This window comes from Condylura cristata, unplaced genomic scaffold, assembly GCF_000260355.1.
Source record: "Condylura cristata isolate star-nosed mole 26May11 unplaced genomic scaffold, ConCri1.0 scaffold00012, whole genome shotgun sequence".
Classification (NCBI taxonomy): domain Eukaryota; kingdom Metazoa; phylum Chordata; class Mammalia; order Eulipotyphla; family Talpidae; genus Condylura; species Condylura cristata.
The window spans coordinates 34,189,589-34,207,266 of record NW_004567113.1 but is presented as its reverse complement, the minus strand read 5'-3'; the positions used below and the strand labels follow the sequence as shown (position 1 = coordinate 34,207,266).

General features: G+C 31.7%; 1 protein-coding gene across 1 annotated transcript in view; it reads right to left on the bottom strand.

The window, feature by feature from the left end:
* The window catches only part of GABRG1 (gamma-aminobutyric acid (GABA) A receptor, gamma 1), a 39,198-nt gene extending 21,845 nt beyond the window's left edge, over positions 1 to 17,353 (bottom strand). Inside the window, exons 1-3 of the mRNA XM_004681317.2 lie at positions 17,107 to 17,353; positions 5,807 to 5,955; positions 1,536 to 1,603 (exon numbers count right to left, since the gene is read on the bottom strand). Coding sequence (XP_004681374.1) covers positions 1,536 to 1,603; positions 5,807 to 5,955; positions 17,107 to 17,210 — 321 coding nt within the window. The 5' untranslated portion in view covers positions 17,211 to 17,353. The remainder of the gene's footprint in view (positions 1 to 1,535; positions 1,604 to 5,806; positions 5,956 to 17,106) is intronic.
* Positions 17,354 to 17,678: the final 325 nt, after the last annotated feature.

Below are 17,678 nucleotides of genomic sequence, written 5' to 3'. Positions count from 1 at the left end.
ATATGACACACAGAGTGCACCAGGGGTGTGTGTGCATGTTCAGGCCAGCAGAGAGTCCCAAGGAGAAAACCAAACTTGCTAACACCTGATCTTACAATTCCAGCCTTCAGAATTAGAGAAATAGATGTCTGGTTTTTGAACCACCTATTCTGTGGTATTTTGTGACAGCAGCCCATCCAGACTGATAGAATGACAAAACTAATTTGAAAAGACTATAGCACATTACTGGCTCATTAAATGGAGAAAAGAACAATTAAAACCTACTCTTAGTAATGCCTTTAGTTGCATTAAGGGTATTAGTTATGTTCTGCAAATAGTAATAAAATATAATTTATTGTATGCATAAAAAATAAAGCTTGTTACCATATTTTATCATTTTTCCATCCTAAATAGTCCCCTCAATTTTTTTGCATATTCTCTCCCCATCCTGTATTTGCTCTAGAACTGTACTCATATCATTCCTTTCTAAGTCAAGTTTCTCCAAACAGTAGTTTATAAAATTAAGCAAAATTCCCACCATCTTGAAATCAGTACATGATTGCATGACAATCTCTATAGAACCTATGTATGTATGTGTGTGTGTGCGTGTGTGTGTGTGTGTGTATATATATATATATATTTACACATATGAGGTGTGGGGGAACTCCAGGGCTCTGTTATCAGAAGCTGTTTATGAGTTCAATCTTGATAATCAAAAAGAACATACAACTCAGTTCAAATGTTCTTATGTTCATTATTTCACTAAATTTCATCTAACAAATACAACTAGCAACAATGTCAGCACCAGTAGGTCCAACTTAATCCACTTGTCTTAGATTGTTACATACACTGACAATTGATTATAGCTCCTCCTTCCTCTTTTTTCCTCAGATTATATAATGTCATATATTCGCATCCTTCTCCTTATTCTAAGTATATCTTTTGCTGTACCTCCCTTTCTTCTACCTGTTTCTTATATATTGATTTCAAAGATACTATGTGGTCTCAGATCTGTGGCACCGTTAAGCTGTCTCTTCTCTAGGAGTCTCTGTTGCATTCTTGAGATTTTAAGCTCTAGCATATGCCACTTGTCCCTCTTCCATTTCTGATTTACATTATATTTATTCCCAACTTCTTACCTGAACAGGAGGCTCAAAATCCTAATCAGTTATGAGCAGCTCCTACTTCATGTGCCATTAATATCTGGGGGCAATATGGCTCCATTCCCTATCACAAATATAAACTCTACCATCTGCAAAATCTTTTCATCACTACACAACCAATGAGTGACTGAATCCTGAAAAATCCCCCTACTTAATATTCCTTAAATATAGTATTGTCTTTCCAGCTCAATAGATACTAACACAGATAGTAAACAAGTTCTTAGATATGGGGATATTTTAATTCCAGTACCTATATTATATAATATTAAGTAATAAAAATAGTAGTTACACATTTTGCCATGAACTTATTCAGAATTAGTTATTATTCACAGACACATTCTATTATTGAAATATATACTCTCTGACAGTTATTTTTATATATTTTTTACTCACCATATTAATGGGGTCAACTGGTCCAATGCTATTTACATAAACATCAGTTTCAATGACTGTAGGTCTCACTGCAAAATATCAAGCCAAAGAATGGTCAAAGATAGGAGCAGAGGTTGTATTTGCACAGATTTTATTTTTTAAGTAAATCTTAATGGACAATAATACTATACTATTTCTATAATAAATCATTTTATATTATGAAATGAAAAAACATGGTCTATTATAAAAACGCAAAAACCTCTTCAGTTTACAAACCGATTTTATAATGAAAAATTAACATTCTTGAATAATATTTCCAGTATACAATGCAAAAATGTTACCAAAGTCATCCATTAAAACTAAGGAAATGAATTCAACCAAAATATTACTGGATAATTTGTTGTATGAGTCAGAAATTTAGGATTGGAATGGATTTTAGAGTCTAAATATGACATAATCCTACTTAATGCAAAGCAGTGGTGTGTTGGTAAATATTTGACAGCCTTCCTCTCAGAAGGGGGCAAAAGCCTTCCTTGAAGCTTCTGCTGATTTCTTTATGCTGTATGTTGTAAATACTCTTACAATGACTCATTGAAAGGTGATTGATTTTAACGTGCAGACATGAATACAGAGATAAGACAATGTATAACAAATAGCTATTGTGAGCCAGTATAAAGCCTCAGACACTAGAACATGAAGCACAGTTAAGATGATTACAAGATATTTTTATTCTTGAGGTTTTAAGCTGTATCGTACAATTTGTCCTTCTTCCCTCTGAGTTACATTTTATGATTCCCACCTACTTTCTTGAACAGCAGCCTCTACGGAAAGGAAGTATTTCCAGGTCTGATTCTTATGAGGACTTAATAAATACTTGTTTGTACCTCTTCCTTTCTTTTTAAAAATATTCCTTTACATTATTTATCATTGGCTTCAATGGAAGGTGTTTTTTAAATCTAATTCTCAAAGACTATATTGTTTAGGTATCATAATGGGATTCATCTGCTGTATTTTAAACTAACTCATTGTTTTTTCCAGTTAGTTTTAAGAGGTATATAAATTATTCTTATATTCTATCAAAAATACATATCTCAGGGCCTCCCTGGTGGTGCAGGGGTTAGAGTTTCAGCTCTGTCAAGCTACTGCAAGCCACTGCAGCATGAGTTCAATTCCAGGTTAGCTTGCTAAACCTGTCTTACCTGCTACTCCCCTTAGTAACACATTTCAGTAGATAGGTCTATTCTCTTTCCCAGTCTGTCTCTGGTGAGTCCTCCCAAACCCTTCCAACAGTCCATCCTCCATCATCTCTGGCCTATACCCCAGTTCTTGCATGCATGTATAAATAAAAATAAATCTTATACATATATATATATGTATAAGATTTATTTTTATTTAAATGATATTTACACTCATAAAAATAAATCTTATACATATATATAAGATTTATTTTTATTTATACATATATGTATAAAATGATATGATCAACAAATGTCATAATAGTTTATTCAGTGATGTGACAAATGGATATCCAAAATATAGTGACATTTTTGATTGCTATTTAACCCTCCAGCTTTTGCTAGGTAATTTTGGTTTTTCATAATGAGATTTACCATTATAATGATATTTACACTCATAAGATTTTGTTTACTATGAAAAACATTAACATAATTTTTGGAGTGTTTTTGCCCACCTTTCTCAACAAATGAAACATTTATTAATGGAATCAAATATTTATTGAGGAATGCATGTAATGTGTTCAGAAATTAGACAAGAAAAATAAAAACATTTCAGAAGAAAATCTGTCATAGACTTCATGGAAGTTATTACAGAGATAACACAATGAAATCAAGCATAAAATCCTACCAGAAAAAAATTGAAATTTTCTACACTTAAGAAGCATATTTTCAAAAATTTCCACTCTTTTCTCCTTTCTAAAATTTATCTGACTTTCTTTGCTGATCTATTTATCATTTTGACAATTCAGACATTAAACTTGACCTGGTAGGACTCACCTCCTCTAATAAATTGCTCACTGCCTGTCTGAGTCATCACCCAGTGTTAACACTTTCTGTTTTGATACCCTTCATTCTGGAAGAGACCCGAGGATAGCCAGCTTCATTGGAAACTTAGGAATTTAAAAAAAATATGCCCACATAATTTTAAAACAAAATATAGTTTTGCATTTTGCAGCTTAATAAAACCCTTTATCTAAGAAAACATAATAATCTTTACAAAGTTTTCTGTCTTCCAGTAAAGGTTTTAAATGCATTGTTTCTTAACTAGAAACATGGAGATTTATTAGAAGTAGTTTTAGTATGCTAAACAATAAATTTCAGTTATACAACTGATCAAAATATAACTTGATAAGATAGCAAACAATTGTGATTCTTAAATAGAATGAGATCCTATGATTTATGAAGGCTTTATAATTTAACTTATGCTGATGACTTCTGAGAACCGTTTTAGTTATTTGCCATTTATTTTTGACTAATCATCATTTAGCCTATAAATACACTATTATGCTTATTATAGTAGATTTACAGAATACTTTCTATGAAAATCAATTAATAAGAATAGTTTTATTAGTTTGATTTATATTTTTTACCAATTATAAGCAATTAAGTAAAACTTACCAGTCTTATTTGATTAGATATTTTTTTTTCAGTTAATCTGATTAACCAGCAAACACAGACTGCTTGATTGCTTGATCTCTACTACATCATACTCAGGACTGAAAACTCTACACTCAGATGTTAGTGATATCAGATGACACTTTTATTTACAGTACATACTTTTCATATTTACAATGTAGAAGTTGTACAATAGTTACAAGTGATGTCTCCTAGTTTCCTGATACCAACATTTTCTTAGATAATTATAAGACAAATATACGCATTTAGAAAAGCATTAGCTTTGTAAGGATACCATAAACCAGACAGAATGAACATAAATCAAGTTTATCCAGGACCAAACAAAAGCAGAATCGTATCAGTAAGTCTACCATAGAAACTACTATCAATGAAACATTTGATTAAAAAAAGTTGTAAATATATAATTGCAAATTATGTGGGTTTTTTGTTATTTTGTCTCCCTTTTAAAATTTTAAAATGAACTAAAATATATCCTATTAATTTTGAAACTATAGCTAATAATTAAATGCTTTAAAAACATAATAAAGAAATAAGTAAAATTCTGTATTTGTTCCTTAATTAGTCACTACACTTTTTATTGATTCATATTATGAACAATACTTGTAAGTAAAATCCATTTCAATTTATGACTAGAAAAATGAAACTAGAAAGGAATCACTGTTGCAGTATTATTAAATGGTTTTCAGAATATGGGCACAGACTGTGTGTTATTCACCAACACCCACAGAGATCAAAGATCAGTTTTTTGTGATGTTATAATAATGACTGAGAAAACCATGTACTGCCATAGCAAATTACAGTTCTGAAGGATGGAGGCAGGTATACATAACACTGGATTATTTTTGGAGGCCTCTCTCTAAGTTATGATGTTAAGTACTCTGCTTTAAGTATTTCACCAGAATATACATAAGCAAATTCCTAGTGGAAGTGAGTATATAGAAATAATAGATATTCTAATAATAGAAATAATAATAATAAAGTCCAGAAAATAGGAGGAAGAATTAAAAAAAGAAAGCAGAGAAATCAATGGAGTTTTTCCATTGACTCTCCAAGAATCTAAGGCACAACTGAAGTCAATCAGCTCTGTAAGTGTACAATCAGTTAGAAAGCTGAAGATGTATTTTTAAATGACTTATTAAAATATTTCTCCAGGGTCTTCCTGGAGCTGCAAGGGGTTAAGTCTTAGCACTGTCAAGCTGTTACAATGTAGTACTGCAATATGAGTTCAATCCCCAACTCGGGAGCTGAACCATGAAGCGCAGCAGACCTCTCCTGTCTCATCTGCTTCTCCCCTCAGCAGTGTATTTCAGTCATCTGACTGTTCTGCTCTTCACTCTGTCTGTGGTGAATTCTCTCATGCCCTGCACCTCTGGTTTATATCCCTATTTGTATATGCATAGATAAATAAAAATAAATCATGTAATTTTTTTCTCCAGAGGAGCTTTTAATCATGCTTTTTTGGATGTTCTAGTCCCATCATATTGAGCTATTATTTAGCAGATTATGCAAGATTTTTTTCAAACTCTGCAGTCTCTGACATTTATCAGACATTCAAGGAGTAGTAGACATACATGGCTAAAATAACATCAGTAAAGACAGTTTCAGAATCACCAAAACCCCAGAATAATAGCTTAACCTTACCGCCTATATCTGGGCGAAGCTTATTGTCATAGCCTTGAAGCAGTGAGTTGAGAATTTGTGTGATATCTCCTTCATGAATCTTTGGAGCCAAGACCCAAGTTTTGTTCACTGTTAAATCCTCATCATCTTCATCATCTGCTTTATCAACACTAAATAATTTAAAGAAAAATGTGCAAGAAAATTTATCCAAATTGTGTAGTTAAAAGTTTGGTTTAAGATTGTTATTATAATAGTATAAATAGTAGTTAGGAGAGGGTAAGCATTAGAAATATTTTATATTCAATGAGACTAATATTTCATCATATAAGCTGTTTTGACACATAGATAATTGAGAATTAAAATTTAATATGAATATATTGTGCAATATTAAAAGAATATAGTTAATCTTGACACAGCTGTTATTAAAGGGTCACTGAGATTATGCACTGAAAATGGGAATGGCAGTCCTAATCCCTGCATATAGCCTTATATAGTGACTCTAAACCACTATCCCCAAAAAGAAATATCAAAAGGAAAATAAACACAGGAAAATTGCAATTATTAGTCTGGTGATAATGTGTCAAAATGCATATACAGAAAGGAATTTTGGAAATATAAGTAAATCAAGGTTTGGGAAGAAAAGTCAAAAGAACCCAGACATCTTATCCCAAAAACTTTATCAAAGAGTTGCTCATTAGCAAATCCTGTGAGGGTGGGTGACTTACCCTTCACATAATTATTTCTTGATGGGGGTGTGATTATTAAATTTTAGGTACTAAAGAGATTTTACAAATTAAATATCCCTATGCCTTTATTTTGTAAAGGCAATTACAAATCTATATATTAGCAAAACTGAGAGGCAAAGTCTGACTTTTCAACTACTCCTTTTTGCTACAGCCCTGTGTTTAAAATGTAATGCATATAAAACTAACTATCCAGTTATGGATAACTGGAGCAAGATAATTTATTCATCCACAAGTCATCAAAAATAACAGACTATTCTTTGTTATTCATAAATAGCCCCAACTTCATTTGACTCTAATACCACCAACTTCAGTAAATTTTAGTTCTCAAGTGAAAAAGGATCAAAATACTAAACACTTTTATAAGTAAAATCCAATACATCCATAATATATAATTTACAAGCTTTCATAAATAAGCTTCCATCAAGCAGTAAATATGCAATTTTATCTGAATATCTGTACTAGGTTTTCTACACTTTCATTTAGAGCTCTTTTGGTTTGGACCTTTACATCTTAGTAAATGCAGCTTCCAGATCTTTTCTTTTTTCATCTTAAGTATGACATAATTCCCACGGTAATTTTAGTTTAACATTCTCCCTATTTTAACATTCATTGAAGATAACTTATCTTCAATGAATATCAATCAGCATTGTAAATTAAAACTTAACTTTTAAATTATTTGCTACCTAATTTCAACTTCACAATATTTCTATTAATGTTATTATGGAGTGCTTTATTATTCTTAATACTTCTTTCCAAGAACTATAAACAAGAAAATAATATTTAAATTATCAAAAGAAAAAGGTATACGAGAACACTAACCATACTGTCAACAGAAACATAACCCTCAAGGGACTTCAAAGAGGTACTTAAATTATTTAAAGAAAAAGATTAGCCTTGAATAAAGCCTAGAATCCTTTACCCAGTCAAGATTAGCAAGCAAGATAGAAGGAAGCAAAAAATAAAAGAATTTATCAACCCCAAGCTACACATTAAAAATATACTAGAGGGGGCCTGCCCTTGTGGCACAATGGGTTTAAGTGGAGCACTGCAAGTGAGCCGCAGCCACTTCAGCACAAGTTCAATACCCTGCCCAGAAGTGACCCACACGGTGCAGCAGACCTCTCCTGACCTGCCCGCTGCTCCCCTCAGCAGTGTACTTCATCAGTCTGCCTGTTCTGCTCCCCGCTCTATCTCTGGGCAATCTCCTCACTACCCCTGCACCTCTGGCCTGCACCCCCAGTTCAGTATTCATAAATAAATACAATTTTAAAATGCAACCAACACCTCGCTAACTATGAGGAGGGCAAAAGTAACAGTGTGGCCCTAAAATCAGAGACCAGTTATGTCAAACAAACAACCCATCACACACCAACATGTACTAACAACTAAGCTTAGAAAAATCCTTGAGCAAAAAATAGTAGAAGTAACATAGAAAACAACAGAAATGGAATCCAGACAAAGCATAATAAAAGGCCCTTACCCTGTTTCTTTTCTTTTCCTTTTAGTATTGTATTACTTTATTGTTGAGGTAACATGGTTGCAACACTGGAGATGATGCAGAGGTGTAGGTTCACACCTCCCCCCATTCATGTTACCACACCACACCTACCACCAAAGTCTTCATACTCTTCCAACCATAGTTCATTTTGCCCCTCCCTCCTTTGCTCAGCACCCCTTTCTCCTTTTATGGCCTTGTCTCGACAGACTGGTTTCCAGAGTTTGTTTAGTTTAGTTTTTCTGTTCCTTTCTCCTATTTTTCTCTATTATACTAAATATTACTAAGCAAAAGAATAAATAAAGACAATACATGCTAAGTATTGTCATATAATTGTGAATAATATTCATTTTACAGCATGAGGAAAAGAATAAATTTCCATATCAAATCAATAAATTAACAAACTGTTTTTCATACATAAGATAAACATTCATTGAGTTTTGCCTGAGGTAGCCTTGGTTTATACCTGTTGTCCTGGAATAATTACTCACAATCTCCTCTTTTATTCACATAATGACCTAATTTGGATGATACATTATATAGTCACCCTGTATATAGTTCATATAAATGTGACTCTGAATGTCCTGATTCTGACATGTAGGAAGTTTCTTTCAGTAATCTGTTAAGGCAGTGCAGATAAAACTCGAAACCTCATCTGTGATCTTTTGCTTATGACAAATTATCTAGCTTTTATTTATAAACATCATATGCATTTCTATAAGTACCATATTCAAGTGGAAATTTCCATGAAAGAAACATGCAGCACCTAATGTTTCTAAGTAGAATATATCCTTAACATTAAAGCTTACAAGTTCTGGGGCCTCCTTGCCTGGTGGTGCAAAGATTTAAGGCTCAGCACTATGAGGCTATTAGCAGCCAATGCAGCCATGAAAATGATCCATCCAGTGTGGTCAACCTCTCCTGTCTCACCCTCTGCACCCCTCAGCAGTGTATTTCAGTACATCTACCTGTTCTTTTCCCCATTAAGGCTCTGGTGAATCTTCTCATCCCCTACATCACTGGCCTACACCCCAGTTCTTGTATGCATAAATAAAATCTTTAAAAACAAAAAACTTACAAGTGCTAGCCTTTTAGACCTGAACGTTAAGAAAATAAAAGTCAAATTTGAAAAACTATCTTGTTTTCTTTGCTTTTAGTCTAGTGGCTAAAATCTCCTTTTAAGGGTTGTACACTAAATCATGGTTATAGCTCATAAAAGTTCATAGGGAAACAAAGTAGTAAGAATGGTAGATAGCAGAGTTTAAGATTTGAACTTTCAGAATTTTAGACAGGTAGAATGGCAATCCTCTCAATTCTGTGAACTGCCACTTAACATACAGAAAGGAAGTTCTGGGAAATTGAGGAGGGAGAAGCTGAACCTAACTGAACCTAAATATTAGGTAAGTATGCTGCACTTGCACTGTCTGCTTTTGATTTGTCTTGTGCATAAGTCCACCAGGGAATTGATCCCACTGCATTTGACTACTTGTTAGTTATAATAATATACAGATATGTGTTGCTTGTGATAGATTAATTTAAAGAATTTAAACTATTTTATTTATTGATGACTCTAATCTCCCCTTGAAAGAAAAGGTTAATTTTTTCAATGTGATATCATTGGCACCCAGTTCAATGCCTACCACATAGTAGGTTTCCAATAAAAATGACTCAGTAAGCAAATTAACGAAAAGCTTATTATAGTTCATTTGCTCATGACAGTGAATCAAGAAAAGAATCAATTAAAAACTAATACTAGTGGTTTAATAAAATAATTACTGTAGATAACCTAATATAAAATTAATATTAGAAATTCAGTAGATTGCTACTAATAGTATTAATCCATCACAAACAAAAATAAGAAAAAAATGATTTCCTTTTACAGGGACAATACAACCTAAAATATGATTAAGAAAAAACATAACCAAAAGATTCACTCTTCTGTGAAGAAAATTAAAAGTTAATTGAAGATTATGAAGAATAGAAAAACACAAAAGGCAGATTTTTGACTATAAAACAATATTGTTAATATGTCATTCCCAAATAAGTTTATAAATTAATGAAATTTTAATGAAAAATCCCATGATCCATATGTAATAGGCTTAATTATTATAGGTAAGGAGAAAAATCAATAGAAGGGTTTATAAGAAATTACTGTAAAAGAATTATTAGATGCAATTTATTCTTTGAGAATAAGAAGAAAACAAAATAAAGTCACTAAAATCAAAGCTACATTATAATAACATGTAAATAAGTTAGTGAAAACAAATTGATTATTCAAAATCAGATCTTTAAAGAAATGTAATATATGATAAAATCAATTACTCAATTTAGAAAAGAATGAAAAATTAAATAAGTTGTATTGACATGCTTATTAATTCATTTAGATGAAAATAAGATTCCTACATATAATTAATTGTAGATATTAAATAACTATCAATACACAATAAGTAAAACAAAATTATTAAAGAACATATTAAAAATGTTCTTTGCTTTTGAAGTAAAGAAACTTTTCTTGACAACATGCAACTAATCTAGGGGGGAAAAAGAACTTATAGATAATATAGAATACTTTTGACTATTGATAAGAAAGGAGGTAAATCTAGACAGAGGTATTTATAAGTGCTGTATAATAAATCATAAAGGAAAAGTCAATAACATGCTAATATTTGTTATGGAAAAAAATTTAAATGTGACAAGTATCATTAGTCATCACATTGACAAAATATTACAAGATGGATTACAACCAGTCCTGATTATAATATAGAGGACATTTTTATAAAAGCAAATTGCTTTTGATAGTTTGGCAATATTGATGAAATACTGGCACTAAAGGCATATCTACATTTACATATATGTATAAAATAATGCTCTAAAATCAAAGAGAGAAAGAATCTCTTGTGGAATAATTTGATAATGATTCTTCTGTAATAGAGAATACAATATCGTTAAAGTATATTAATCTAGAAAGACATATCTACTATAAAAAGGCTAGATTTCACTTGTATGAAAAAATATACATAAATGCATATAAATATCAGTCTAAACTTAAGAAAAATCTGAAATAATAAGCTCCAAATTGTTTCTGTGATATCCATGAAACTTGACAGAACATAAATTAAATTTAGAAACACTATAACTCTTCATGACATTCACATTTTTCTAAGTATTTGATGCTCCTATACACAGAAAAGTTCTAATGATCCATTTCTAAGATGGCTAAGAGGCATACACACAAATTGTACAATCATAACTAAACTAGAAATATAAACCAAAATTAACATATTGGCCAGGAGTTGTAATTTTAGCACCTTAAAAGCTATTTGGAGGACAAAAATCACACCCTGCTCATACCAATATGAAAATAGTTATATTAAATCCTATATATTCATAAATACATTTTCTGATTTTCCCTTCCAGCTACATGTTGGACAATCGGGTCTATCTTTAGTTTTCTTCTATGTCTCTATTACTTAGTACAACCTCTATTAGCATGTAATTCATGTTAATTAATGTTTTAATTAATTAATTATGCTTGTCCATTTATTCATTTAAAAACAAGAGATATCTCTGAATATAGTACATGTGTGAAAAAAGTCACTATATTCATAAGTCACTATTAAAATTAATTATATAGCCTATAACAGGATGCTGCATTGTAAAGGCATCTATTAGATGAACAGAGTAAAGGATCTTTCAGAAGACATAGGAATATAATTTTCAGAAGGCCTACCACCTGTGACACTTCACTGCTGGCCACAGAACAGTATATTCCTTAATTCCCACCCACCCTCACTTTCTTCCTCTCTCTTCCTGTTCTCTTTTTCACTAACATACTACATTGACCCAAATTAATGCCCATGACAGCTGAGAGAATATTCAATTTTTTTTTGCCAGAATTAATGCTGGATTCCTGAGTGTCTCCATTACAATTCATCTATAATTCTGAGTAGCAATTTTATTATTTTTATTTTTTAGAATTTATAAGCCATCTAACAGAAAGTACTAAAATCTAAGTTCGCGGGAACAGGGACTATTCCTTCTTGGTCCTGTAAACTTACCAAATGTACCATCACTTATATGTCTTATAAGTGTTAAGGCAAAGACTGTCTTACCTACCACTGTATATTTAATTTCCAGAACTCTTTTTAGCACATGGTAGGCACTAAGTAAATGTTTGTTGAATGAATGCTGGTGTTCAATAAATGTTTACTGAACATTTAAATTTTTAAGGACAGAGGAATAGATGATATTCCTCTATCATCTAGTTTTAAAATGTGGGGCTTCAGGTGCTAAACTATGCCAATACTGATTGAATTAGATTCTGAGATTTTAAAAAAGAAAGAAACATAAATTTCATCTGCCTCCCACAGAGTTTAAGAACTCTAACAAGTTTCTGCTTGAATAAATCTAGTGATAAGACATCATTATTTTGTTAGAGAGCTTTTGTATTGGGAAAAAAAAAATCTACCTTCGCATAGTTTTCACTGCTTGGTTATGATTTACCTGTTATATGCAGATGTAATACATTCAGGGTTTTATATATGATCATTTTTCTCAAAAAGTAATCAGCTGATTCTTCAACAAAATTTGCCTAAATTCCAAACTTTTAACTTTAGTCTATGGTATTTGTTTTTTTTAGATCAAGTACTCTGATGTGGCGAAGTTCTCCTTAGAATAATCTAACAATGAACATAATTTTTCAAGAATTCTATGATGGTACTCACTAGATTTTTCTGCATATTGTGCTTCTATGGATGAGCCAATAATAGCAGTGCCTTACTTTTCTTTTCCTGTCCTTTACTTACTCCCTTTCCTTTTCTAACCCCATCATTGGCAGTCAGGTTAACTGCTTTGATTTATATTGCATTTGCAATCTGAGCAATATGGTGGCTCAGAATGCAGACCCTAAGCACAAAGCACAGGAATTTGAGTCTACACTCATTTCATTTTATACTTTAATACTTGTTAAACAAAATAATGTTTAGCAGGTTTGTAAAAAAAAAAACTACTGTACTCCAGTTTTCCCATCTGTAAGATGGAAAATAGTAATTAGGCTTTATTCCCTCTTCAAGTTTGGTTGATAATTTGGCTAGGTATATTCTTCTTGATTTAAAATTTCTTTAAATTTTGGTACAATTTTCCCCATAGTATTAGTACTACTGATGAGAAATTTCATAGTTCTCTAATTTTCTTTTTTTTAATTATTATCTATTCCTCTGTCCCTAACTGTCTGTCCCAAACTCTACTGTTTGCCTTTGAAGTTCTTAAGGTTTATGTTCTTGTTTTGACTACAAGATGTAGGCCTTTGATTAATATTATAACTTTTAGCAGTGTTGTGAATACTATAAAGATAGTTTTCATGTCTACTTTCTTCAGCTCTGTAAATCCAGCATATTTTACTATGGGTAGCACATATCAGATATTTAATAAATATTTGTTGAATCAAAAATGAATGACCTATTCCAAACTCAAATATTTTGGTAATCCTTAGGCATTCAAAAACTTCACTCTACTAAACTTAAATAAAGTTAATTAGGGTAAATAATACTAGAATCACTTTGACTCACAGAACATGTGTTATTATGTCTTTCCAGTTAAAATTTTAAGTGTTATGTTGTTTGTACCAATTCTCTATCTTAGTCTTGAAACAATTTTGAAAGGCAGATGTCATTTCTACTTCTCACAAAGAAGATACTCCAACTGAAAGATTTACTTGAAATCACCCCAATGAAAAATGATAGAGTTGAAACTATAATTTATATCTGATAGTAAAGTCTAGGATTCTCATTTGGAACACATCCATATATGAAAGGAATAGGACCCCTCAAACTTATTATTCAATGCCTTCTCCTCTTGTTCTCCATGACAATTATTCATCATATATTGATAATATCTAAAGGGATTTTTTTTTTTTAGTTTTCTACCCTGTTTTATATCTTCTCTTTGGAACCTCACCCTCATTGTTCTATTCTTAGAAAAAAATTAATTACCCTTGTGTAGATATAAAATATTATTTGTCTAATATTTAAATGAAATATGAACATTTCCTTATGTCGTTTAGTAAAAATGTGTCTAATATTATTTACTGAAATAAGATGGAAGAGTGGTACTGGAAGAAAATGATGGAATAGACTTGACTTAAAAAGGATTTATTAGTTACTTCATTTGGTTTAACTTCAACATAATTTTGCCTCTCTATCCAACTTTGAATATTTAATATTCATGGATATTAATATTCATTTTGCCCTTAAGTTTCCATAGTTTTCTTAGTATTATATTTAAAAATCAATTAGAAAAATCTAGACATCTAAAGAAAAAAATCATTTATTCACTATCACCTCCATAAAATGTTATTAAAATTACGTGAAAGTAATATATTTTATGAAGTAATGATATTTAAATAGTTTCATTTGGGCAAGTGCTTAGATGAAAACTGAGCCCTGAAATTGTTTTTAAAAAATAAGTTATTTGAGTTTTCTGAGTAAGTTTACTGTAAACTATTTTTAAGTACAACTAAAATTTCAAAGCACTTCTAAAACTATTTAAAAATTTGCTTGTAATCAGATTTTTTCAACATTGTAATAGATCAAGCTCAAGAAATTTCAACCAAATTTGAAAGGATTTCAAACATAGGATTTCATGGAGATGAAAAGTGAAAACTATGGTTATAGCTTTTAGTTACAAGAATAGAAAAGGTTATCATATTTTAGCAATATAAAAATCAATATAGTATCTCCCCATTATGCACTTAATGGAAACTAGTGATGAAACAAGGCATTGTTTCTGACTAGCTATAAGATATAATAACTTCCAAATTGATATATCCTGAGAGAGATTCCTTTTAAGATTTATTTTAGAAACCTGATATAACATTTAACACAATTCTTATAAGTAGAACCATCTGTAGCTAGTTTGGGAATGGGCCTTCAAGAGGACAGGTTAGGACAATAAGAACTTAAGTGTTTATTATGCTGATATCAATTAATTCCAATTATAATAAAAAAGATTGAAAAAGTTCATCACAGTTGTAGTTATGTTAAAGGTAATGAACTTTTTCATTTCTTTAGATAAATGATACGACATTTATTAAGACAAACATTCATAACTGTAGTTCCAAGAGCTAATAATATCAGTAACATATAGCTTTTTAAAAATATTTACTAGCTAGAATCATTCAAATTTTCTATTATACTGTGATAAAATGAGCTATTTTTAATTGAATAGTTATTTTCACATTCACTCATTCATATGTTTTTTCAAAAGTATATGGCAGTCTTAATTAGAATTTCCTTCTTGAAAACTACTAAGAAAAGTCAGTGAAGCAAGAATTCAGTTATTTCATTTCAGTTCGAGTCATAGATATATTGAATGTAAAAACTTGGATAAATTACAAATGATCTGAAATTTTTCTTCACACATGAAGAAACTGGCCAGCAAGATCAAGCATCTTTCACACATAGAACATGTCTAGAGTCTACCAAAGTCCATCTCTGTCCACTATTCCATTCAAGTGTTTAGCTCTTAGGATCCTGAAGACAATTTTGGATCCAGTCACAATGATCATAAAATATATACTCAAATAAAAGATTATGCAAAACAAAATATTTCTTTAGATAAATGACATGACATTTATTAAGCAGCTTGCTTACTTGTTGTTTAAAATGGAAACTTGAACTTATGATGATAAAAAAGCATACAGGTTGTCATTTTAGAAAAACATTGGGTTAATCAGTTTTTACTTGTGAATACACAGATTTATTTATAATATTATGAAGATGTAAGAAGTCACTAATATATGCTGTACCAACATGTCTTCTACATATTTATAATATAGTCAAAGAAATGCCATTATCACTTCTCTATGATATATACATTTCATTTTCACAAATAATCAAGGTTGTGCCTAAGCAGAATACTTAAGTTTCTAAGACAAAAAGATAAATAGAACCAAAGTATACTCTAGAATGCATCAAATGTCAAACATTTGCTGATATATATAACTCTATTATTTAACATACTTTCATTTGTTCCACCACAGTTAAAGTAAAAAATATTCATAGTAACTACACACTCAATAATCTTCATCACAATTCATTTTAGTGATGATGCAAATACTTATGAAGACATGTTTCTATTCATATAGTGATCATATTTTACTCTTGAGTATTAAATAGAATAATAAAACACAATAATATAATCTTAAATGCACAATTATATAAAACACAGTTATATCATATAAGGAGTCCATCCAAGACCTAATCAGTGTGTATGTCATAAATATATTTTAATTCTATTTACACCTACTATCCTATATCCAGGTGCAATACCTGAGCATTTTATTTTTCTATGAGGATGATTTCAAAGTTTACAGCCCAGGTCTTGTTGCTGCTAAATTATAGGCTTGGCGTTAGTAATATCTCTCTCTCTCCCCCACCCCCACACCATACACAGAGTTAGGGTATATTCATATCACCGTACAATTTTTATTTACTTGTATACAGCCAATTAAAAGAAAAATCATTCTGACTAGATTCAATAAAACAGTGCAGTTATTTCTGTCTTAAATATAACATATTTCCACCCTGACAGACATTTTAGTCATAATCATTCTTACTGAAAAGTTTATCTTTTTCCAGAAGAGCAAAAGGGTAGCAGAAAGGAGGAGCAATATCAGTAACAAAAGAGCATTATACATATCAGGCTGTGTAACAAGTTTCTAAATTAACTTTGTCTTTAAAATGCACAACCACTGGAAATTCATCATTGACAATTCATTCGCCAAATTGAGTGACGGTAAAATCAATTCTGCCTTTTCCCCAGTTCCAGTAACTAAATCTTTATTAGTTACTAATGTAAGTCAAGTCCGAAACAATTGAACTCTCCTTCATGCTTCACAGTTAAGACTGATTTCTTTCTAGCTGAATAAAAGTAGATCTAATCAGAAAATGAAATGATGTTAAATATTTCACACGTGCCCCCAGAAAATGCAAATTACTTAACTTAGGTTTTTAAAAGGAAGGGAAATTATTGGGAAAGGGGTAGATACCAAATAATAGTTTTAAGTCCTTGAATTTACTCACCAGTTGCCCAAATGCAGGGTCAGTAGCAAGAACATCAGCCTCACCCCTCTACTTTGGCTCCACAGAAGAAAAGGGCCGTAGAGAAAAGCTTTCCAAAAACCCATCGGGTCGTTTTTCTGCTCAGTTTGTAAGCAAGCCTGTCTCCCTCCTAAGCTGCAGCCCGGTGAGTACGAGAAAAAGGAGTGTCGGAAAGCAAAACACCTCCCAGCCAGGTAGGATGCGACTCCCAGCGGAATGGAGCAGCGGAGCCAATCGCAGCTAGAGGATGCAGGCATAAATTATCTAAAAAAGGACGAGGCCAATCAAAGAGCTAACGAGGCGGTGCTTCCCCTACTAGAAATCGAGCCCAGTAGGGAAAAGGGCTTAGTCTTTCTAAAAGAAAAACAAACCTCTTCTCACTGAGAGGAGGAACGGCTGGGTGGTCTTAACATAGTCCTTCCGTAGGAAAGACAGGCGGACTCTGCTCTCTGGGCTCCGCTCCTGGATAATTCCAGGGAGCCACTACCTCTTTCCTCTCCCGCTGGGATACGGACTCTGTCTTCCAAGAGAGACCCGCGGGAAGCTGGCGTGTC